Source organism: Periplaneta americana, chromosome 11 (genome assembly GCF_040183065.1).
Source record: "Periplaneta americana isolate PAMFEO1 chromosome 11, P.americana_PAMFEO1_priV1, whole genome shotgun sequence".
Classification (NCBI taxonomy): Eukaryota; Metazoa; Arthropoda; class Insecta; order Blattodea; family Blattidae; genus Periplaneta; species Periplaneta americana.
In genome coordinates, this window is record NC_091127.1 from 31195125 (window position 1) to 31219689 (window position 24565).

The 24565-nt window shown below is 37.1% G+C and overlaps 1 protein-coding gene across 12 annotated transcripts in view; it reads left to right on the forward strand.

Moving 5' to 3' along the window:
• Nucleotides 1-24565, forward strand: part of Dys (Dystrophin) — a 2834509-nt gene that overhangs the window by 1299294 nt on the left and 1510650 nt on the right. For all 12 annotated transcript variants that reach the window (XM_069839232.1, XM_069839233.1, XM_069839235.1 and 9 more), the window contains one exon: nt 17048-17153. In XM_069839232.1, coding sequence (XP_069695333.1) covers nt 17048-17153 — 106 coding nt within the window. The remainder of the gene's footprint in view (nt 1-17047; nt 17154-24565) is intronic.

The window sequence follows — 24565 nt, forward strand, 5'->3', positions numbered from 1 at the left end:
GAGAGGCAGTTTGAAGCTCGCCATTAACATAATTCTCATATTAGAGATACGAAACCAGCTCGGCGGGGGCGTTTGGAGATAAGCATCGCAAAGCCGGCGAGCCCTGCTTCAAGTCTATTGTGATACAAGATCCAGTAAGAACCGTGCAAGAGAAAACAAAGTCTCCAAGTTAGCATACTGAGTGAGTGCTCGGCGTTTCTGAGATAATTTTCGTACGAGAATTTGATGCTTTACGTGAAGGAAGTTCCAAATTAATTCAGTACTAGCTCGTGAGTTGAAGACTCCCTTTCCACTTAGATTACAATGAGGAAATGAAATATATTTGCATAAAAACAACCTTTTTTTTAGTTTAGAGATCCATAGCCTATTACCATGACTATTACACTTTTACTACGTCATACTACTTTTGACCAATAAAACGGCGCAGAACGACGTGTTTCAACCCATCATGGCTGCTTATCCTACACTTTTATCACCTCCCTAGCATTTGTTTCTTTGTTTGCCAACATTGTTCTTTGAATAATAATAATTGTATTTTTTTAAATGATTCATGTTTATTTCATCATCCTTAATTAAAACTTTTCTATCATTTATCTTGTTTATATTATTTAGATTATGTTATAGCTCCTGCTGTATCAGATTATGGATATTCACATATCAGAGATAGCTTAATTATATTGCTAATTGAAGTGGAATGTAACTGTTTTAATAAAAATGAAACTGATTCAACAAAGGCTTCTTGACTAGTAATCGTCCATAGAGTTCAATGAAAATTGTATGGTTGGCATAACTGGTAACAAGAAAACAGCTAATCATAACACACTACTGTCATCTAACGGAATATTTGTAATGATGAGACGGTACAATAATACATTTCCAAGACAGTTTAGTACTTGTTTCATTGTATTAGAGTACTTTATCTCTTCTAATATTTAAACATATACTTTCTTCTAATCGTGCAATAATAACTTAAATCCCATTCGAGTTTTGAGTTTCTCTAGACTATTACGCCTTTACTACGTCATATTACTTTTGACAAATAAAAAGATACGAAAGGACGTCTTTCAACCAATCAACACAATTTTATCGCTTCCCTAGCATTTGTTTAATTTTATTGCTTACCTAGCATTTGTTTGTTTTTATCACCACCCTAACATTTGTTTCTTTGTTTGACAACATTTCGAGCTGCAAATTCTTTACTGTTTTATAAAACATATTCTGCGATCGTCATTTGTTTACAGCATAGACAGTCAACTGAAAATGGCAGCTCCGTTCAAACATTGCTTTCCAAGATTTTGGTGAAGCTAACATTAGTGAAATAGAATTTCAATAAGTCAATGTTTGATTATATTAGAGTACTTTATTTCTTCTCATGTTTATGTAATTTCTTCTAATCGTGTAATAGTCAATTAAATCCCACTCGAGTTTTGATTTTCACTAGATAAATCAAAACCTTTAGTGAGATTACTGTTGATAATTGAACTGGAATGCAACTATTTTAATAAAAATGAAACTGATTTAACAATGTCTTCTTGACCAGTAATCGTCCATAGTGTTCAATGAAGATTATATAGTTGGCATAACTGGTAACAAGAGAAGCTCTAATCATAACACACTACTGTCAACTAGCGGAATGTTTGTAATGATGAGATAGTACAATAATGTATTTCCAAGACAGTTAGTACATGTTTTAGTAAGTCAATTAATATCTTATTGTGTTAGAGTACTTTATTTCTTCTAATCTTTATATACTTTCTCCTGATCGTGTAATAGTCAATTAAATCCCACTCAAGTTTTGATTTTCTCTAGACAAATCAAAACCTCTAGTGAGATTACTGTTGATAAAATTTTCCAGTCAATTTTTTATATGTTAGCGCTTTGACCTTCTAGAACAATTCTATTGAATTTTCGAGTATGTTGGCCTCTCTTTATCATAATAATAACCCTAAGTTTAACTATACTCAATTTATCCCGTGGATGGGGAAATTTGGGCAAAGAAGACGCGCAGCTAGGGTTGCCAGATACTGAAGTTGGAATATCGTACTAACCTTAAGAAATACCAAATTTTATTGCCTTTATGAAACAAAAAAAAATGTTTCGTTCATTAAATACTTCGGCAAAACATGTAATAATATTATTTTTTTAATATATCCTAAGTAATAAATTAAAGAAAACATGTATAGTGTCATAATTATTACACATATATTATTGCATTGTAATAATTCAATTTTATTAAATTTTACATTCCTAACATAAACTTCAAATAAAAGTACAAAAAATGTGTGTTAGTCCTATTTGTGAATATTTATTTTGTTCGGCGTTTCTCAACCTATTTGTCCCATGCGCCCTTTCTCCATTCATCACACAGTCATCCCCCCTCCTTATGTTGATTAAAAAATAATGCGTATAAAATATACATTTATCTCATTTATTTCTATGTTAAGGTCCTCATGCCCGCCTAAAAACATTCAAAATTCCCCTCTGGTTGGAAACCACTCGTTTTAGATTACCGTATATGAGTGTGTCCCGGGATTTTAAATTACAACTTTAGTGTGCCACATGTTGAAAAAGGTCGAAAATACCCGTTGCTGAAAAATAAAACTGTATTTACGTGACATTTTCTGGCTAGTAACATAAGCTTTCAGCTCATAAAGGTAGTTTGTTCACCCCTATAATCTCGCAGCAAGTATGATCGAACCGCCAATATATTTTAGATTACGTTTCGTTTTCCATTTATTCATTAATTCATCCATTTGTTCCTCTTTTTGCCATCCCTGTATTACGATAAAAACTCCTTAAAAACGCCTTACAGGCGAGAAATGGCTTATGAAGTTTGTGTCTTTATTCAGAATAGGATTCTTCTACAACATAGTATGAGTATTTTCTGCCTTACTTCCCCTGTAAAGGAAGGCAAGACTAGATGTTCTGTCGCTTCGTTTGAGTCTAATACGTAGTATGGTATCTATTCGGCACCAAAACTAAGTAATCATAAGTAAGCCCACATAGTAAGCTTCTAGCAAGGTTTTTCCATCGCTAGCTAATCGTAGGCCTACTGTTGTAGCATAATTTCTAGTGCTGTCAGTTTCTGTCAGATCCGTTTCCAATTCACTGTGGACTAAAGCAAGGAGATGCATTATCACCTTTACTTTTTAACTTTGCTCTAGAATATGCCATTAGGAAAGTCCAGGATAACAGAGAGGGTTTGGAATTGAACGGGTGACATCAGCTGCTTGTCTATGCGGATGACGTGAATATGTTAGGAGAAAATCCACAAACGATTAGGGAAAACACGGGAATTTTACTGGAAGCAAGTAAAGAGAAAGGTTTGGAAGTAAATATCAAAGACAAAGTGTATGATTATGTCTCGTGACGAGAATATTGTACGAAATGGAAATATAAAAATTGGAAATTTATCTTTTGAAGAGGTGGAGAAGTTCAAATATCTGGGAGCAACAGTAACAAATATAAATGATACTCGGGAGGAAATTAAACACAGAATAAATATGGGAAATGCCTATTATTATTCTGTTGAGAAACTTTTATCATCCAGTCTGCTGTCGAACAATCTAAAAGTTAGATTTTTATAAAACAGTTATAATACCGGTTGTTCTGTATGGTTGTGAAACTTGGACTCTCACTTTGAGAGAGGAACAGAGATTAAGGGTGTTTGAGAATAAGGTGCTTAGGAAAATATTTGGGGCCAAGAGGGATGAAGTTACAGGAGAATGGAGAAAGTTACACAACACAGAACTGCACGCATTGTATTCTTCACCTGACATAATTAGGAACATTAAATCCAGACGTTTGAGATGGGCAGGGCATGTAGAACGTATGGGCGAATCCAGAAATGCATATAGAGTGTTAGTTGGGAGGCCGGAGGGAAAAAGACCTTTAGGGAGGCCGAAACGTAGATAGGAAGATAATATTAAAATGGATTTGAGGGAGGTGGGATATGATGATAGAGAATGGATTTATCTTGCTCAGGATAGGGACCAATGGTGGGCTTATGTGAGGGCGGCAATGAACCTCCGGGTTCCTTAAAAGCCAGTGAGTAAGTAAGTCGATCGATCAAAATATTTAATCGATAAACTATTTGAATTTAATCGATTAACTGATTTTAATATACTGTTATACACAATTATTGTTAAATTTAACTTGTGTTCGGTGATAAACATAAGTATTAAATGTTGTATATCTGTATATATTGTATCGTTATATTACAAAACAACTATGTTAGTTACTTACTAACATATTTATTATGACGCTTATAATTTATTATGTCTATTTCTCCGGGAATTTTTGAGACAATCGTAAATGAAAAAGTATAATAGGCCTACTGCTTTATCCATGATTTTAAACATGTGAGTGTTCGAATTAAGTGCCGCTCTACGTTTATTAACAATGTTTCTTCCATCACTAAATACGAAAAAAACTTTTTTTTTTTGTCAAGTACTTCTCCGACGATCGTTCAATTTAAATCCAAACGTTTCACTAAGTTTACCTCTCAAATTCTCATATGTCATAATGGAGTTTTCACTTTTCACAGACCACAGAACTCTGATTTTTTTTTCCTTTATCAAACTAAACACACAAGCTTCATCTACAAACTCAGTAAAGAAACTGCAACAAAACAGCAGACTGGCCCCTATTGTAATCGGGTTGCAAAATTTTGAAAAGAGAAGAAGATAGTTACTCTCTCACTTGCACACAGTGTAGCCACGACTAAGGGATGAGGAGGGCGAATCCCAGAAAAGTATCTATTTCATTTGCTAGGAAAACGAGCTGACAACAAGGTGAAAGTTTTCTTGAAAAACCATAAAACGTAATAAGGGTTTCTCATTCTGTTTCAACTTTCCATAGGGGTAGACAGGTCACTGTCCTCATCTACATCTCTTTCTGAAGTGTTTGTGCAAATATTTGCTGTAACGTTACTTTTGTGTTTTGAAGTGAGCAATTTCTGAGAGAAGAATGTTGTCGGAGGTTTTAGTCTGAGTTTCCATTAACGTAGTACTAATTAATATCAAGTACAACCGATTAACTTTAATCGACTCGATTATTCGATTAAATATTTTTATCGAGTAATTTCACAACAGAAATTGATCGATTAATCGGTTAGATTAATCGATTAAATCCCACAACACTATAGCTTTCTTTATTATGTAACAGTACAATATCTAATCCATTTTCCATCCTTTCCGAACCATGTTGAGGACACAACGTCCTGTCCAGGACACGGTGAAAGTTTCCCCCGTTCCAAACATAAATTCTAAAGACACCCTCGTACCGACAAAAGAACAGTAGCGGTCAAAGGCCTGACTTAAACTAAGCTGTTGTCCATTATGTGAAGTGAAGCCTTCAGTGGAATGAAGGATAGACTTTAGAATCTGTTCCAAACTATAAAACTCAAACTTCACTGTTATTCACTTATTCAGTAGGTAATTACTACTGACCTGTTTGCTTAGAAAATGATTTAACAGACTTATCGGTAAAGTAAACTCCATTTCAGTTTGGTTGATAAGCTTTCCCCTCTGCTCACACGCCCTACCATCAGTGAAGGGGAAGATGCTAATGTCCATCTCACAGACGTTCGAGTAATTGACTTTATACATAGTGACAAATTTTATTTCTGAAAGTGTTTACCAATATCTATATTTTGAAAGTCCACACTAAGCGTTTATATTGAATTTTATTGCTTTTTATATTAACTGGCACATTAAAAGCTACTGACAACAGAAGATAAATGTTTTCTCCACCGCTAGTTGCTACTCTACAGCATACACAATGGGACAATCTGCACTGTGTCGCTCCCCCTGACTTCATAATACAAACCGACATTCCTAAATGTAATTAATTATTAGTTGAAAATATTGTAAGAACTGCACAAAAATATACTCTAACATGTAATTTTCAAACATCTGTGACACTGTATTTTATATTCACTTATGCACTTTATTTAATATTTTATTTGCTAGTGTGTACAGCTTGAGGGGTGCAGGTATAAGAGGTAACAGCTACCGGTTTGTCACTGACGGACTCAGGGCAAGTAGAAGGGGAAAGAAATGCCATCGCATCCTCTCAACTTGTATGAAATGCCGTTTAGAAAGTAAAATGCATTCCAAATGATATAAAAGTTCTTCAAAGTATTAAAAATGACCAAACAATCCCGGAAAAATATAAAAATGACCTACTATAGTCCCGTCGCTCTAATTTCGGGTAGCCAATCGCGTTGCAGGTCGGCTACATTTAAACGTGTGCGTCTTGTGATTCGCTGATTCATTTCTTAAGACTCGATAAATACTTAATATAATCGCCCGCCATTTTAACTATTTCGTTGGCGTTCGCATGAAAGCGCACGAAGACGTTATTTGCCGCTCAATTATTTGCTCAATTACAGTGCGTTTGATTTATTATCATAGGAGCTACGACATGATAATGTTTAACGGTGTGGCAAATAGATTCCTCGTATGGTAGCTCGGCAACGTAAGAACAAAACTGGCGAACGATACTACCTACCTAGACTTTATAGGGCCTTCACTTTCTAAGACGTAAGCAAAGAGGCGGAGTCACGCCGGAAATAACAGCGTTGGGACTATAGTTCAAAAACGTCAAAAAATGCAGTATTGCAAATTATTTCTTTACGTTGATATTAACATATAAAAACGATTTCTGTATTAATATGCATCATTCTAATGTGAAAAATAAGATGACTTTTCATCAACATCCGCCCGCTATTAATAAGTGTCCCGTTGTTTGTTTTTGTTTTTTTTTTTTTTAGTTTGGAAATCTGGACACTCTACACTACCGACTCCTCTGCATTATTAGAAATTACTAAGTAGGGGAGAGTTGGGTAGTATCGAACATCGGGTAGTATCGGACAGTAAGTTTCTTTCCTCTACCACCTGAAGATAGTACCTGAGTGACATGGTTACGTTTCTGTGATGTCGCATATAGAAACATGACCAAGTCATTCAGGTACTACCATCTGGTGGTAGATGAAAGAAACGCACTGTCCGATACTACCCAACTCTCCCCTACATTCATTCTGCGCTTCATGTTATTATGCGGAAATCTGTAGTCTCTGCCTATCCCTCTCCACCGCTGACCATAACTACACACGCGCAAGTAAACAAACCCAGCTACAGTAAAGTAACATCAAACCTGTTTCATCGGGCAACAAGTTTCGCTCCCTGGTAATTATGTAATACTAGCCGTACCCGTGCGCTCCGCTGCACCAGTTAGAAATAAATATAAAGTAATTACATAATTAAAATAGGACGTTTGATCCAGGGAACATCCGTGTTTGATAGAAGGATAAATCGTTTAATATGTTACTTAATTTAAATTCTATTTAAATAATTAAAATGCGATCATTTTGGTTCAGAGACACTCATTTGGTGCAGTGACAATTCCTTTAACATGTTTCTTATTTGTTATTACATGCAACCATAGTTTAATGAATGTACAAAATAGCCTATTAAGTTTTCTGTCCATAAGAAGCTATTTTAATCTTGCCTGTTCTCAATTCACTCATACGTCACTGTAATAACATTATGGCATTATGTCCATCTAGAGAAACCGCACTTTCCAATGGTGAAATAATAATTAATTATACAAATCGGTTAATTTAGCATCCGATATTACTTCATACAAACACAGAAACATTCCCTTTAGGCTACGTTTAATATCTTTCGATTGTTGTCCAAGGCCCCTTATGGAGGAAGTCATTTGTTCTTATTTCATTTCACCGCCGTAGATGGCGTTATTTTAATTTTAAAACTCATTTATCTCATTAATTATCAGTTCTGTCAAAATTTTGCAAAGAATAAAACTTATCGGAAATCATTTTTAAAGAAACCTCTATTATGTAACATTTTTTACAAAAATCAATAATAAGCTACATATTTCGATTTCTTTAATTCAGGCCCTCTTATAACCCCCCTTTCAAAAAAAAAAAAAAAGTATTTTGAATGCCATATACCCTAAAAGTTACAACGAACTTAATTTATATTCCAATTTTCATATAAATCGGTTCAGCCATTATCGCGTGAAAAGGTAACAAACATCCAGACAGACAGACAGACAAAAATTTCAAAAAAGCGATTTTCGGTTTCAGGGTGGTTAATTATACATGTTAGGACCAATTATTTTTGGAAAATCGAAAATTACCGGAAAAATTTCGGCTACAGATTTATTATTAGTATAGATTAACTTCGCTTCTCTTGCTAGATAACGATGCGGTAACCACTAATTTTCCGCCTCTAGGTAAAATGTAATATCATCTTCTCCTCCGCTGTAGGTAACGTTGGAATGGTAACTTAGTTTTCATCTCCTTACAATGATGCAATAGTAACTCCACGCCGACCGCCTTCATCGCTACGTAACGATACTGGAAGTCTGAAATTGAAGTGATTATAGATCCTGTGGTACCAGATGAACAACTGCAAACTGAAGTAATTTAGATAGCGCGAGAATGCGCGTGCCTTCTGGCTAAATACGTTAATAGGGGGCGCTCCGAGCTTTGTTTCATTAACAAACAGCTTGGCGGACATCCCAACGAGGTTCGCAGCCTCTTCCTTCGCCCTTTGTAGCGTCTCCTAATGTAACAGCTAATGGAACCGAAGGCCTACTCCTGTCTTGGCTTGCATCCAAACATTGCGTACACAGATCACCTGCCAGTTCGTTTATTTAACGACAGTTTTCTGCAGTTCCGTAACCGGACTCGCAAATGCTGTAGGGGACCCTGCTCCTTATATCGCACGGTGGAGTTCACACTTGACATGGTCGGTGTTGTCGGACGTTATATGGATACAACCGTTTCCCTTGCTATAATTTCAGTTGTTCTTCAGATGTTTCTACTTTTCGGTTTTCTCATTTATTTATACTTTTCTTTCTATCACGGCTCTACAGCTTGGAGTACGTAAATACTAGGGCATTCGAAAAGTAATGGCAACATTTCCGCACAACTTACCTAGGCAGCTGGGTTCCCTAGTGCTCTCTCTCTCTCTCTCTCTCGCTGCCCTGTAGCTATTAGAGACCGGCAAATCAGAAAAGACTCTCGTCCGCACCTGCTTGCCGTCAGGCTTGGATTCCGGTGACGCTACAAAGCAAGTTAACTTCTAAGACTGAACCCATTCAGCCCGGGTTTTATAGGTTCAGTCCAGGCGAGACCCAAGAAAGCCTGCCTGTTTGCTTGTATTATAAGGTAGAGTGACTTGCATTCACGGAAGCCAGTCTGCGCTGGTTAAGATGAAACAGTACTAGTTTGAAACCTAAGTTCGTTGGCTATTTAGTTACTTAAAAAAATCTTATCTTATGGTCCAACACGGCAGATAATTCTTGATTAAAGAAACACAGTTTTACGATTTATTGCGCTACAGAATTCATAAAGTGATAAGACAATATTATACATTTCATATTCCTGCAAAGTATCTGACTCAACAAAATAGTAACATTTCGTAACTTGTGACTAGTTGAGAAGGGAAGGGAAGGGAAGGGAAGGGAAGGGAAGGGAAGGGAAGGGAAGGGAAGATGAAAAGATATTGGTAACAATTATTATGAATATCAACAACTATTAAAGAAAAATATTTCATTTTAACGTTTTCCTTATCAACAATTAAAAGCCCCATGAATACCTGTAAAATGTATAAAAGTTTTTTTCGTTCTTCAGAAGATTGATTTGCTATTTAACTTCTGAGGGCAGATTTCTTTTTATTTATGAAACTGAAAGTTTGAATGGTTTGCATTAAATTTATATTACTACGATGAAAAGGAAAGTGCAAGTAATTTATAAAAACTGTTGGCATTTAATGGATATTATGTTGACGAGAAATAGTTTTCTTTGTCTTTATTAACGGTACGTTTCAGAAGATAACAAATTACATTTTCTGTAGTTTGTCTATATCTGTAGGATTCTTGTCAGATTTGAATGACTTGGTTGATATTTATGATGCATCTGAAAGCAGCTCAGTCTGGCGCAGGTCGACGGAACCCAACAGTCCTTTCGGGTCACTCTTAGGTCTGTTTGGGAGTCACGTACAACCACACTGCCTGCCTGCTTGTGAGGGAAGGTTGCAGGCGGGCGAACGATACGAAGCGTAAGCCCGCTCACGGACGTAAACAGTCATGAGCAAGTCTGATAGACATTTTGCCTGTCTCTAGTAGCTATCTGCTAGCTACCTGACCATCGTTGCAGCAGTTGTACGTACAGTTACAAAAACATCGTTCGGTATTTATTTTCAATACATTCCATCGCATGCGTAGAATACAGTATAATCACAACTCAAATTATTACAATTCCTATTTGACCGTGAACTACTGATGGTATGCGATACATAAAGTCTTTCAAGTAGAAGAACTATAGGTCTGTTACAGGGGCGTACGCAAGGGGAGTTACCAGATTTGAACCCCCCCCCCCCACCTTGAACTTTAAAATAAAATGACATATATTTCATAATTTAATTGCATTTGATTGTTTCCATGGATTTTTCTTTTATATTTAGGCCTAAGTGTCTTAGGTATCATATATACGAATAACTGCTGACTATACGTCTCATGCAAGATGAATTAGTTCTTCTGGAAAATCCATATTCTTTAGTTAATGTTAGCTGTTTCAGTGGTTGTTGAAGTTAACGTCGATTTGCATAACAAGTGTCTGACGGCTATATACTTATTACTGAAAGTTAAACACTGAACTCTGAGCAAGTCCAACGCGGACGTAATCGTATTTACTTATATCGCGTCTGCGCAGAGGAATACACTGTCGCCAACACAGGAAAGAAAAGCAGCTGCAAGTCTGACTGCTAACAAAGATGAAAATTTAATCTGAATACATTAATTATCCCTCCGCGACTGTCTGGCTGAGATATGAGGCTCGAATATCGCCTTAGTATTAACACCATCGGCTTACGTCTTACGGTCGCTACTTGAGTTCCCACCCTTGATACAAAATGTGTGCTTTTCCACGTATTCACAAGTCCAGCAGTTCTTGATGATATACTCCAAACTTCCTAGTATTTTCTCTGAAGATGGCGGGTTCTGATATCCTACCGCGGACGATGAATGCCTAATAATCCTTAGGAAAGAAAGTAATGCCCAGCATCGAGTATCGTATATTTTCAACAGGTAAACGAACACAGTGTTATCACGCCTATCAAATATTTAAAAGAGCAGAATAACTCTCGAACGCAGTCGTTCTTGTGCTCTAGTGCAGTGGTATTCAATCTATGATACCCGGGAGGTACGCGAGATTCTCAAGTGGTACTCACCTATGTCTGTCTCTGTCTGTGTCTGTCTAGGTATGTCTGTCTATGTCTGTCTGAGTCGGCCTGGGAGGGGCAGACCGAGGTTGCGTGTCCAATCCCGGCCCAAGTCGATGATATTTAAGTGAGCTTAAATGCGACAGACTCATGTCAGTATATTTACTAACATGTAAAAAACTTCTGCGGGACAAAATTCCGGCACACCGACGGCGCTTATTTAACCTTGGTAGTTGCGAGCGTCGTTAAATAAAATAAAATTATATCTGTCTGTTTTATTTTTATTTTATTGGGTTATTTTACGACGCTGTATCAACATCTAGGTTATTTAGCGTCTGAATGATATGAAGGTGATAATGCCGGTGAAATGAGTCCGGGGTCCAGCACCGAAAGTTACCCAGCATTTGCTCGCATTGGGTTGAGGGAAAACCCCGGAAAAAACCTCAACCAGGTAACTTGCCCCGACCGGGATTCGAACCCGGGCCACCTGGTTTCGCAGCCAGACTCGCTGACCGTTACTCCACAGGTGTGGAATTTGTCTGTTTGTCTACCTATTTACACATATACAGGGTGTTTGAAAAATACGGGGCATAATTTCTGGTATGTATTTCCCATATGTAGACAATCAAAATAGTTCATTACAACATGTGTCCGGAAATGCTTTATTTCCGAGTTATGGCCTTCACAACATTGAAATTCACCGGAACGTTTTTCTTTCCGCAGGTCGTTGCCGTCAAAGGAGACATTAAGAGGCCACTCTGACAGTTCATTCCGAGGCGAAGGTTACATTCAGTGTTGTGTAGGCGTTAGACTGTGCGACATGTATTCAAATCAAGAGCTGGCAGAGATACACTTCATGTACGGTAAGGCGGACGGCAATGCTGCGCTGGCTCGTCGTTTGTACCAGGAGAGGTACTCACAGTTACAATGTCCAGATCGGAAGACATTTGTACATCTCCAGTACCGGGTGTGCGAGTATGGAAAATTTAACTCTCCTGCTTTGGGAAGGGGACGACCAAGATCTACAACTCCAGAAGTACAGGAGGAGATTTTGGAGACTGTGAACATGACTCCTTCTATCAGCACACGAAGGGTAGCGTTGCAAGTCAATGTTCCTCATACGACTGTCTGGAGACTGTTGAAAGATTATCAATTGTATCCTTATCATTTGCAACGTGTACAGGCCCTGTCACCAGCAGATTACCCTGCACGAGTTAGGTTCTGTCAGTGGTTCTTGCAGCAGTGTGGTGTAAATCCGAACTTTCCTGCCTTACTATTATTTACAGATGAAGCACAGTTCACACGAGATGGCATAACAAATTTCCACAATCAGCATGTATGGGCGTATGAAAACCCACGTGCAACTGTTCCATATCATCACCAGGTGCGGTTCTCCCTCAACATGTGGGCCGGTATCATTGGTGATCGATTAGTTGGACCCCATGTACTTGTAAACAGACTTACGGGGCAGGCGTACACAAACTTCCTGGAAAACACCATACCTCATGTTTTAGAAGACACTCCACTGATCAATCGTCAACACATTCACTTTTTGCATGATGGCGCCCCTGCACACTTCAGTCGTACGGCTCGCCGGTACTTGGATCGAAGGGTTCCTGATCGATGGATAGGTAGAGGTGGCCCAATTGCTTATCCTCCATGCTCACCTGATCTGAACCCTCTCGATTTCTACTTGTGGGGCCATTTAAAATCATTGGTTTATTCGTCTCCGGTGCCTGATTTGGAATCCCTTCGGAATCGAATTGTGGCATGTTCTGAGGACATACGCAATACTCCTGGAGTTTGGGATCGTGTTCGCAGGTCAATGAGACATCGATGTGAGGTCTGTATTCAAGCAGGAGGTGGACATTTTGAACATCTTCTGTAATGACAACGACCTGCGGAAAGAAAAACGTTCCGGTGAATTTCAATGTTGTGAAGGCCATAACTCGGAAATGAAGCATTTCCGGACACATGTTGTAATGAACTATTTTGATTGTGAACATGTGGGAAATACATACCTGAAATTATGCCCCGTATTTTTGAAACACCCTGTATACATATATAATTTTATGGTAGAATTAAGGCCGTGAGGCATTCTCTTCCACACTACCAGAAATGAAATTTTATTATACATTGTTGTTTCCGATCTCTGATAACGAATTTTAATGACATGTGCGTCAGGAGTCACACGACAGCTGAACTGTGGCGCGAGGTGACAGACCAGTAGTGAGTGATCTCATAGTCAGAGTGCACGGCGACTCCCAGAAGAAATTCCCAAGAAAATCGAGTCTTTTTGGGAGGGGTACATAACAGTCCTTTCCGATGCGAAGTACAGTTAGGTGAAAAGAAAAGAAGCTTGCAATAAACGAGGTTTCGTTATTTCCAAGAAAGTCATCTTCTGTATACTTAATAAGATTGATAAAGCTCGAATGGAATTAATTTCTATCATCTCGTGGGGTGCGGCGATTTGTGACGGGAGGTGGATTTGCTTGCTTTTTCCACTCTGAAATTAGTCCCATCCGAGCTTTGCCAGTCTTATTAGGTACACAGAAAATGCCTTTCTTGGAAATAACGAAACCACGTTTTTTGCAGGCTCCTATGATTTTCACGTAATTGTACTTGGTATCGGAAAGAGTTGTTATGTTCCCCTTCCAAAAAGGCTCGATTTTCTTGGGCATTGCTACTGTTATACACCGTGCACTCTGATTATGAAATCACTCACTACTGGTATGTCACCTCTCGCCGAAATTCAGCTCTCGGTGTGATTCCTGACGCACATGACGTCAATCAAATTCGTTATCAGAGATGGGAAACAACACTTTATAATAGAATAAAATTGTAATAACTGTAATAACAATATTAATATTAAAATAATATTTGAATATATAGAATCATGATCTTGCAGATTAACGAGCTTACATATAATGAAATGTTGACTAAACATGATCCATAATTAAGTAATATTTAGAGTCTATGCTGAAATCTAATATGTCCGATTTTTCTAAACTGCTTAGAAGTACCTACATGAGGGTTATATTGTTCAAGGTTGCCTACAGAAACATTACAATGTAACCTCTATTCAGTTCCAAAAGTATCCAGTTATTGTATTTTAACATTGAGTTGCTTTGATATTTTTGCATCCGCCTATACGACCGTGCATTTTGTCTAGTTTAGACGTACGCTTCTTCTTCTACACAATTTTCTTCCTGTTCTAAGATTGTTCTTTCCCTTAACATCGGACATCTCTCAGTTCCGCCTTTTTTCTCTCTTGTTCACCCCTCCTCTTCCACGCAACCCGCTAAACTTCTGTTTATAGACTGCGCCGTGTCCGCTGTCAACTGTTCTTGCCTTTGTTGGGCACCGCCGTCTCCTACTTCACGATACATAATCTCGTTATTCTCGGCACTAACTTCATTCTTTATTATTTTCGTTTCGGACTGCATCAAGCCCACCAACCTTATCCATTTATTGTTGGTCTAGTAAGATTTTTTTCCCCTCGTTTCATATTGTATTATTTCTTTTACTGTATTATGTTGTGTTAGGACTACCAAATCCTTTCTCAGATTCTGAGCCCAGTCTTGATTTAATTTTAGTTTCATGTTTCATTTTTTTCTTTCACATATTGCATTTCAGATGATTTAATTTATCTTTTTATAATGCATTATTATCTAACTTTGTGTTGCATATGTTGTCAACGTCTTAATGAGTGGTGTGTGAATCCTGTAAGTTCCATTTTTTACGCCTCATAGTGCAGTACTGCCAACTTCTATGCTGTTACATCCTCCTACCACCAGACAAGTATTTCACTGTATTCTCGTATATTATTTCATAACGCTACGTGTTGCTAATATTTTTTAGTTAATGTTCATTGTCATTATGTATGGGTGGATGGATTAGTGAGTGGGTGAAAGTGTTTGGGTTTGCTGGATACGCGAGAATTCAAACCTTTATTTGAGTTCAAGTTAACTTGAAACATAGTTCACACTTTTCAAGTTCGTCTAAGGGCCATTCCATGCATAAAAGCATGCTTTTGAACCATGTCTCAAAAGTTAAAAATATTGTAATAGGTTATTTTGTGTGTTCTAAATATGAATTTCACGCAATTATATTTATATTCTTCATATTTTGGTAGCAATCTGCATTTAAAATATTGGTTTAGCAAAGAACATGGTTTCATTCATTGAAGTTTTCTTACTATGTAAAAGTGATTTCAAAGCAATTCGAAAGAGGAGAGCCTTGTTTATAAATTCCCTCAAAATGAAAAAAAAGTATCATTTTTTAAATAGTTACCCGCCGTAAAATAATTTAAAATGATATAGAACACAAATTGCGATTCATTTTTACAGACGAAAAAACATGTGTTTAATTCTTTAGGGTATATTGATTCCACTGTGAAAATTTCAGAATATTGACTTAAATATCATGTCAGTTTTTAATAAAAATAACTTACCGGAACAAAGGAGCTCAGCAGGTAGACTCTCCCGTCGTACAGAATGTTGCGCGATCAAGGTCAGGGAGACGGACGTTTGAGATTACTCATCGTTATGAAGTCTCGCGAATGCTGCGACCGTCACACATAGCAAGCGGAACAAAAATTAATAATTTTATTCATAGGTTTTTTTTAGATAACGTCATAAAACTTGAGATTAAGAATAAGATTTTCTTCAATACGAATGAAATTCGCATGAATTTAAATTGGTGCATTCGAATATAAAACTGTTTCTTTTTTTCAATGAAGTGTTTTATGAGCATCCCTTAATATTATTCGAATTAGTATTCATAAAACTTGAGAGATGGATTAAGAATAAAATTTTCATGAATACGAATGAAATTCGCATGAATTTAAATTGGTGCATTCGAAAATAAAACTGTTTCTTTTTTTTCAATGAAGAGTTTTTATGAGCATCCCTTAATATTATCCGAATTAGTTTTTTGAGATAACGTCATAAAACTTGAGAGATGGATTAAGTATAAAATTTTCTTCAATACGAATGAAAGTCGCATGAATTTAAATTGGTGCATTCGAATATAAAACTGTTTCTTTTTTTTTCAAGGAGGTGTTTTTATGAGCATCCCTTAATATTATCCGAATTAGTTTTTTGAGATAACGTCATAAAACTTGAGAGATGGATTAAGTATAAAATTTTCTTCAATACGAATGGAATTCGCATGAATTTAAATTGGTGCATTCGACTATAAAACTGTTTCTTTTTTTTCAATGAGGTGTTTTTATGAGCATCCCTTAATATTATTCGAATTAGTCTTTAAGGTATTAAAACATGGTTGTTCAGATTTACAATGGCGTCTGTTTAGTTTCGATGACACTTCATATAGGGTGTATAGAGTATTTCAAATTATGGATAGCATGTAACTGCCACCCATTTTTCAGTCATCTCTATGACTAAAATATTAATGATATGGCGGTCATAGTTGGCAGTTTAATTTATTTTTATAATATCATTATATTAAAAGCCCAAAAAAATTAATGATATCACTATCGTATTCTTAAAATTTTGTATGGAATGACCCCTAATGAAATGATTTCAATTCATGTTACTTGAAAAGTGTGAACGAGGCTTTATGGATGGGTTGTTGGTTGATTGTGTGGGCGAGTGGATATATGATGTCATTATAATTGGATGGGCATAGTAGAAGATATGAGAATAAAAATAAGTATAGGATAAGGATAAGTTGGAGTAAGACTGGAGCAGGCAGTCAGGCAGGCAGGATAGCTTGATGGTGATCCGCTGTTTGCTGTGGTTTGTGATGCAGCATGTGTTTGTGTGCAGAACGTGCTGCGGGAGCTGGAGCAGAAGAAGCCGCAGCTGGACGAACTGGTGCACACTGCCGAGAACCTCAAGGCGGACTCCAACCGCCAGCAACTCCACGGCAAAGGTAGGACACGACATGCTTTTGGAACCTTATATCTATCATCTGTTCAAAAGTGGGAGGAAATGCGAAGTTATGTGTCATACTTCTTGCTGCGAAAGCAGACCAGATATGCGTCCAGTGCATTAAGAAATAGGGAGGGGAAAATGCAGATCTGCTACTGTGATATCACGGAAGCAATACAGTTTATGAACTCAGGTCTTCCCATACGAATATATTCGAAAGATAAAAGGACGGAAGAATATGAATCACGTATCATTCAGTCATTGTGAATATAGAAGACCAATATACAAGGTGGGTTAAAAGTCACTTTCCCCAATATTGATTCTTAGGTTTAATACTTGTACACAAATACAGATGTCATAATTTGAAAAACGAATAGCTGGTTAATAAGTGGTGGGTTGGCAACCCTGTTCATGCGTCAACTGTTTCTCCGATGACATGTCTTGAAAACAGTCCTCGTTTTGCTGATATACAGTTGATATAATAGGATGGAGCACGACTTCATTTTGGTATGTGAGTGAGGAACTTCTTGAACAAGCAATTCCATGAATGTATTGGTCACCCAGATCATGCGACCTGACGCCATGTAATTTTTTGCGCTGTGGGATATCCTGAAAAATGATGTTTTTTCTCAGAAACCGCAGGATCTGCATCAGTTGCGACAGATGATCGAACGCCATTCGTGAAAATCGATAAAAATCGTGAGTTATGTTCTGACATCTGTAAATCAGTGTCTAAACGTTGTGAATTGTGTCGAGAAATAGGGCGTTCGTTTTGAAAGTATCTGTAAAGAAATGTGTAGTCAAATGTAAATTGAACGTAATTAAATGTAAGGAAGTGTTTGGGGAAAGCGACTTTTGACCCACCTTGTAGTGTGCCAGATTAAACAACAGTCCAAGTCGCCTTTTTCGCGAAGTCGAGGTTTCTTCTCTTACCTTTAGCAGTGACCTTCCACCGATAATAAATAGCCTAAGTCCTTGTCTTTATACATTTTTGTGATGTTTGTGACGTCTTCATCCTTCGTTCCCATGTGGGTTAACTGTATTCGAAGTCTATCACTTCGGTCATCGTTTCATTATCGACAATACCGACTTGGGATCATGTGTTGCTGCAAAGTCACTGGGTTGACGTCTGGAAACTGGAGGGCATTCGCTAGTTAAAAGAATTTTCGAGTGAATCTGATAGTTAAATTAAGGTGGGTGCTCCTGTTATGGCCATGTTCCTGATATGGCCACCCCCACCCCTATTGTGAGTTAGTTAACCAAAAAATCCGCTAAATTGCAGCAGCATCCAGTGAAAGGGCATTCTGGTATGTCACTTGATCGTTTTCCATCCAGTCAGGTTGAGCAATATGGCGTCAGTTGCCTGTTTTGCGGTTTTAATGTGATCTCTTCTTACTTTTCTCTCGTAAGTCTCCTTTGTTTTACGCATGTTTTTCAAAGACTTGTTTCATGAAAATCAACGTACTCCATTCAGTTTTTAATGTTCTGTTGATTGGTGTTGTAGTTGATGGCATATCTTTTACGAGTTGTTCATAATCAAACGATTTTCGTGAAAGCTTACCTGCTCCTGATATGGCCATATCAAATGCACCATGGCCATATCAAGTTCATTTCACTTTTATTTTTTCACCTGACAAATTTACATGCCTTATAGCTGGGATTACGCAAAAATTTTGTGTTTTAAGAAAAAAAAAAACTTAATTTTGATGGAAAAACCTGTTTTGACTATACTTTTGAATTATAAAAATGATTATTAAGTGTCATTTTTATTCATTTTACAACAAAATTATTTAATTTTAACACAACTGCGCTATCAAACTGAAAACAATCACGATTTGTAGAACATGGAACAAGGGTGGCCATATCATGTGCACATGTTCCTGATATGGCCACTAGCTAGACTTTTGGAATTTGGGACTTTTTGGACAATTAAATCTATTTTTATGGGGAAAGGAAATTGGTTTAAGAAAGTGCATTAGACTGAGAACGAGTAAGAAAAAAGTGGTTTACATTTTTTTTCAAAATGGCGGCTATAAAAATTCTCAAACCTTAGCATGGCCATATGAGGGACACCTACCTTAGTCTGAAAAATGTGCTAAGTCTGCAGAATGGAGACAGAATAAGCGTAAGGTAATAAAAAAGTGTGGCGAGTAGCAAAACTATACCCAACGACGTCCAGCAAAAAGCATGCAAAACAAAATGTGGAATAAAGGCATCAAGCTTTGAATATTTTAGTTCTCCCCTACAATAATTTCAATTATACTTTTAGTTCTCCAAAATAGTTTGTCTATGGAAAATGTGAAGAGTTGGATACCAAAATTTTGGTTCAATAGGACACAGTTCTTGACATCTTGAAAAGAATCAGCATTCTTGATCAACGAAAAGCAAACGAATCGAATTACTAAAATATTTTTTTGATGTCATGGAATTTCCTTATAATCGATGTTTATATGCAGGCTAATTTGCTATTTTGTCTAAGATATATTTTGTGCGGGCATTTTGTTATTATTTATATGAATTTTTGTTCGTTTAGTATTTTTAGAATGAAGCAAATTTTAATTCAGTAGAGCAAAGAGAAGCTAAAATAAAACAATGTGCCAAGTCAAGCTTAAATAATCCTTAATTACTCTGCATCCACATAAACATTAAAATTTGATGCTATATGCATTTTGATTATAAAAAGCTATAAGCTGAAACTTGTTAATAAAATACAACCCAGAAATGAATAATTCAAATAAAACTTTCTGCTGGAAATTTAGTTTTCTAAACTAGAATCGCTGTTTTATTGGGGACTTCAATTAGAAACCTGCGGATATTAAAAAGTAGAGGAGATGAGAGTACAAAGAGAATTTACGTGTAATTAATTTACTGTGGAATGAGACGACCAGAATAGTTTCTACGATCGACTTTAGTTCCAGTAGGGGTCATTGCGGAGAAGAAAGGAAAAGTTGTGATGTTGTGCGTCATTTAGTTCCAAAGAAGATAAGACACCAGAATGCCTTATTGAATGTAAGTTTGTTCCAATAGAGATCAGCCTATACAAGTCTTTTGAAAAGCTCGAGGAAATCGGGTCAGATTGTGGTGTTACGTATCATTTAGTTCCTATGGAATTTTTTATTGAATCTCAATTTGTTTTAGTAAAGTTTATCGTATAATGACAGTTTGTTGGAAAAGAGAAGGGGAAATTGGAGGCAGAGGACAATATAATTTTTTAATCTGGGTTTGTTCCCTGTGAATGTCGGAAAGTGCGTGGGAATGAAGGGAAAATGCGAAGTTATGTGTTATTCAGTTACTGCGGAAATAGGGGATCAGAATACTTTATTGAATCAAGGTATTTTCCAGTACGGTTTAATATTCATTACATGAGTCTATTAAAAGCGTAGAGAGGTGAGCTCTAAATGAGAAGTTACGTCTCATTAAATTGCATTAATGATCGGTCAGAAAATAAAAATACATAAAATGGAAACTTTTTTTCGTTTATTATGTTACGTAAAATAGTAGATAATATTTAGACTGTATGTCTTCTATCTCCATAACGTAGAGATGAGGAAAATAATTCAGTTATGGCTGAAACTTGTTTGTATTAGGAGAGAGTTGGGTAGTATCGGACATCGGGTAATATCGGACAGTGCGTTTCTTTCATCTGCCACAGATGATAGTACCTGAATGACGTGGTTACGTAACTGTATGCGACATCACAGAAACGTAACCATGTCATTCAGGTACTATCATCTGGTTGTAGATGAAAGAAACTCATTGTCCGATATTACCCGATGTCCGATGCTACCCAACTCTCCCCTAAGTCGGAAAGTCTGCATGTAGTAAGAATTAACGATTCAGTTAGAGCGGAAAGGAACCTTGAAGTATGATTAATTAAGATATTCATCGACTCTTAAAGTCGGCCTGCGTAGCGTGGTGAGTATTGCGCTGGACTTCTGTGTTCGAGGTTGCGGGTTCGATCGCGGCTCAGGTCAATGGCATTTAAGCGTGCTTAAATGCGACAGGCTCGTGTCAGTAGATTTACTAGCATGTAAAAGAACTCCTGGGAGAAAAAATTCCGGCACACCAACGACGCTGATATAACATCGGCAGTTGCGAGCGTCGTTAAATAAGCCATAATGTAATTTTTAATTTTCGACTCTTAGGACAAAAATCCACCTATTTCCTTCATGTCTTTTAAACTTTGGTAACTTGATTCTTGGGAGTAAACTAAGCAATTTATATAATTCTAACTTTAAAATCGAACTCGGAAGACCAAAGAAAAAATATTTTGAGAAAAAATTAATAAAATTTTGGACCAACATAACGCAATTAGAAATTGAACCTGGAAAAACCTTCTTTCGCGAAAATGATCTCCTACATAAAGGAGAACGTTACATATCAAAATTATTTATTTATCTTGGACCTTTCAAAAAGTCATTCATTCATATTGTTCTGTCCCAGGGCAGGTCTTTCACTGCATTTTCCAGTCTTTCCTATTTTCTCCCTTCCTCTTAGTCTCCGCATATGATCAATATATCTTAATGTCGTCTATCATCTGATATCTTCTTCTGCCCCGAACTCTTCTCCCTTTTACCATTCTTTTCAGTGCATCCTTTAGAAGGACGTTCCTTCTCAGCCTGTGACCAAACCAATTTCATTTCCTCTTCCTGATCATTTTCAGCATTATTCTTTCTTCACCCACTCTTTCGAACACAGCTTCGTTTCTTATTCTGTCTATCCAATCCACACTCTTCATGCTTCTCCATATCCACATTTTAAATGCTTCTAGTCGCTTCTCTTGACTTCTTCGTAATGTCGATGTTTCTGCCCCATACAATGCTTCACTACACATAAAGCACATCGTGGTCTCTTTCTTAGTTTTTTCCCCACAATATAGGAGTTAAATTCTTCTTCTAAGGGAAGAGGGAAGGGAAATGGACCATAGAAATGAAATTTCCAACCCGGCATTTGCCTAACTGGAAAACCACGGAAAAATCAGAGTCAGGTTTGTCGGTTCGGGGATTTGAACCGCGGACTTTCCGAATGCCAGTCCCTTGCGGAATGTATGAGCCACCTCGCTCGGTGAAAGACCTGTTAACTATGCTTCTTTCATCCCCACAAGTACTAACGACTGTTTAGAAATCTTCACAACCTCGCAACGACAGACGGTAGAAAGATTTTTTTTTTTCTGATTGTAGCGTCAGAGAAATTTTGATCCCTTGGGGGGTTCCATAAACGTTGTTCAGCGAAGCGGAAAGCTTCCGAGAAATCTTCAAACTTACCTTGTGCCCTTCAACTTTTCGCGAATTCGGAAGTATTTGCTCGGAAGTGGTAACTCAAGACAATTCTCCTTGGACTTGTCAAATAGTTAAACAAAAAGTATTGCTATGCGACGTAGATATGAAAAGTGGCCGTGATAATAGCTGTAGTGATAGTAAATTAGTTATACCCAGGTAGTATAGTAATAGGTAATGGCCTGGGTGTGCGCGCGCATCTTGGTGCACTCTGTGTGACATGTAGGTCAGAGTCGGCAGAGAGAGGTGACCTTTAACTTGCGATATCATGGGTCAGCGGACGGTCGGGGCAGACATGGCGGCCGCATTGTTGACATACCTGCTTTGTGCTCGAAGCGCCTCTTTTTAGTTCGTTTCCCTCCGTCCATTTCGTTTCAAATCCGCAGCGAAAGATTTCAGTTCGATACTATTTCTTAAGAACGGGATATAAGTTATTGTGTATACTTGAGGTTCCTTACAAACTGCAGAAGCTGTCATGTTATTGAGATATGCCTGATTTGGAGCATTGGTGAAGTGGTAGGCGCTAGGAAAATGTAAATGCTTGGATACACGTATTTCAGACCCACTTTTTTCCAAGGGCCAGATAGGATCATATTCTGTAATATTATTTAGTGTTACTTTCATTCAAATCAGTGTTATGAATTACACCTCGGATTTTTAGGCTCGTTTAGCGTGGGCTGCAAATTATGTTCTTTAATACACCTTGTTTTAGGCAATGTCATTGCTCGAGTGTTTCTGGTGTTGCATACATTTAGGGATTTTAACATAAAATGGTTGCAATCTATCCTATTCGAGCCTAAAAATCCGAGGTCTAGTTATAATATAGTGATACAGGCTTAATTGAAGATATGAACCATTCTTGGAGAGTACTTGCACCACGACTTATTTGTCCACGAATTACGTAATCTGGATAATGCCAGTTGGTATATTAAATTTCCGTGGCATGTAAAGTATTCTTTCCTTACTACAGGGACATAATTTTATTTTTACTAACATTTTTAATATTAACCTGGCTATACCTTTGGATTAAAGGTCTAGAACCGGAAACACCGCTTTCTCCCCTTTCCCAGACTGGAGTTTGATGATACTGGCGTAAAATACAAATCTCTTTATTAGGTATAGGAGGGAAGAAAAGTAGTTCATAAATTTATGTAAACTAGGAAATATCGCAAGTTTCAGTTCGATAATTTTCATTAGGTTTTGTTTAATCAAAACACAGTACTGTATTAACACTTGGTGTTTCTACTCACGAATTGAGCTATCCATTCGGACGTATTAATTATGTTGTGTATATTGCACTGTTACAGCACATTTGCGTACAATATGGAGAATGAAGTTAAATTGAAAAATAATCATAATATGGATATTTAAACATTTTTGAAAATGGTGGCCGTTCATTTCGATAAGGCTTCAGTTCTAATGTGCATATTATCGCACTATTGACTATTGTACGTAATACCAATTACCAGGTTCGTACTTCGTATCAGTAACTCATGTTGAAATAATTCTTTACCTACTCTATAAAAGAGTACCTTACGTACTGTAAATTCAATCTTCACTTCTGCCCGATCCGAAAAGATAAAATCACTCAGACATGCTAACTACTGTCCGTCCAAGTGGTTATGTCGCAGGGTCGTAGAAAGGGAGGAAATCACGTGACAGTTAATTACTTAACGAGGCCCTTTTATTTAAGTTATTTTAAACAGTTGAATAATATTACGTAGACGTCCAATTCCTAACACAAATTAATGTTCCCAGAAAAGAGCTAAGACAGCTCAGCCACAAGCATTTACAGAGAGGCGAATAGCAGGTGGGGGAAACCGGGATCGACGTAGGCAAATGGACGACAGTACCTGTGCGAAAATCATTCAATATTGAAAGCTCTTTCGTCACTGGAAAACGCAAACATATTTTTGGAACGTACTGTTTACTATGACTGTATATGCGGTCTTGGATCTGTGTGGAGGACGGTTGAACTTCATTAGTAGAAGGGGTGGGAGTGAAGTACATTGAAGAACTCAGGTACAATAAAAATTGAAATAAAACTAAAATGATGTCCCTGTATAATAAAATCGTTGTTATTTTTATGATTATATTATTAGTATCACTATTATTATTATTATTATTATTATTATTA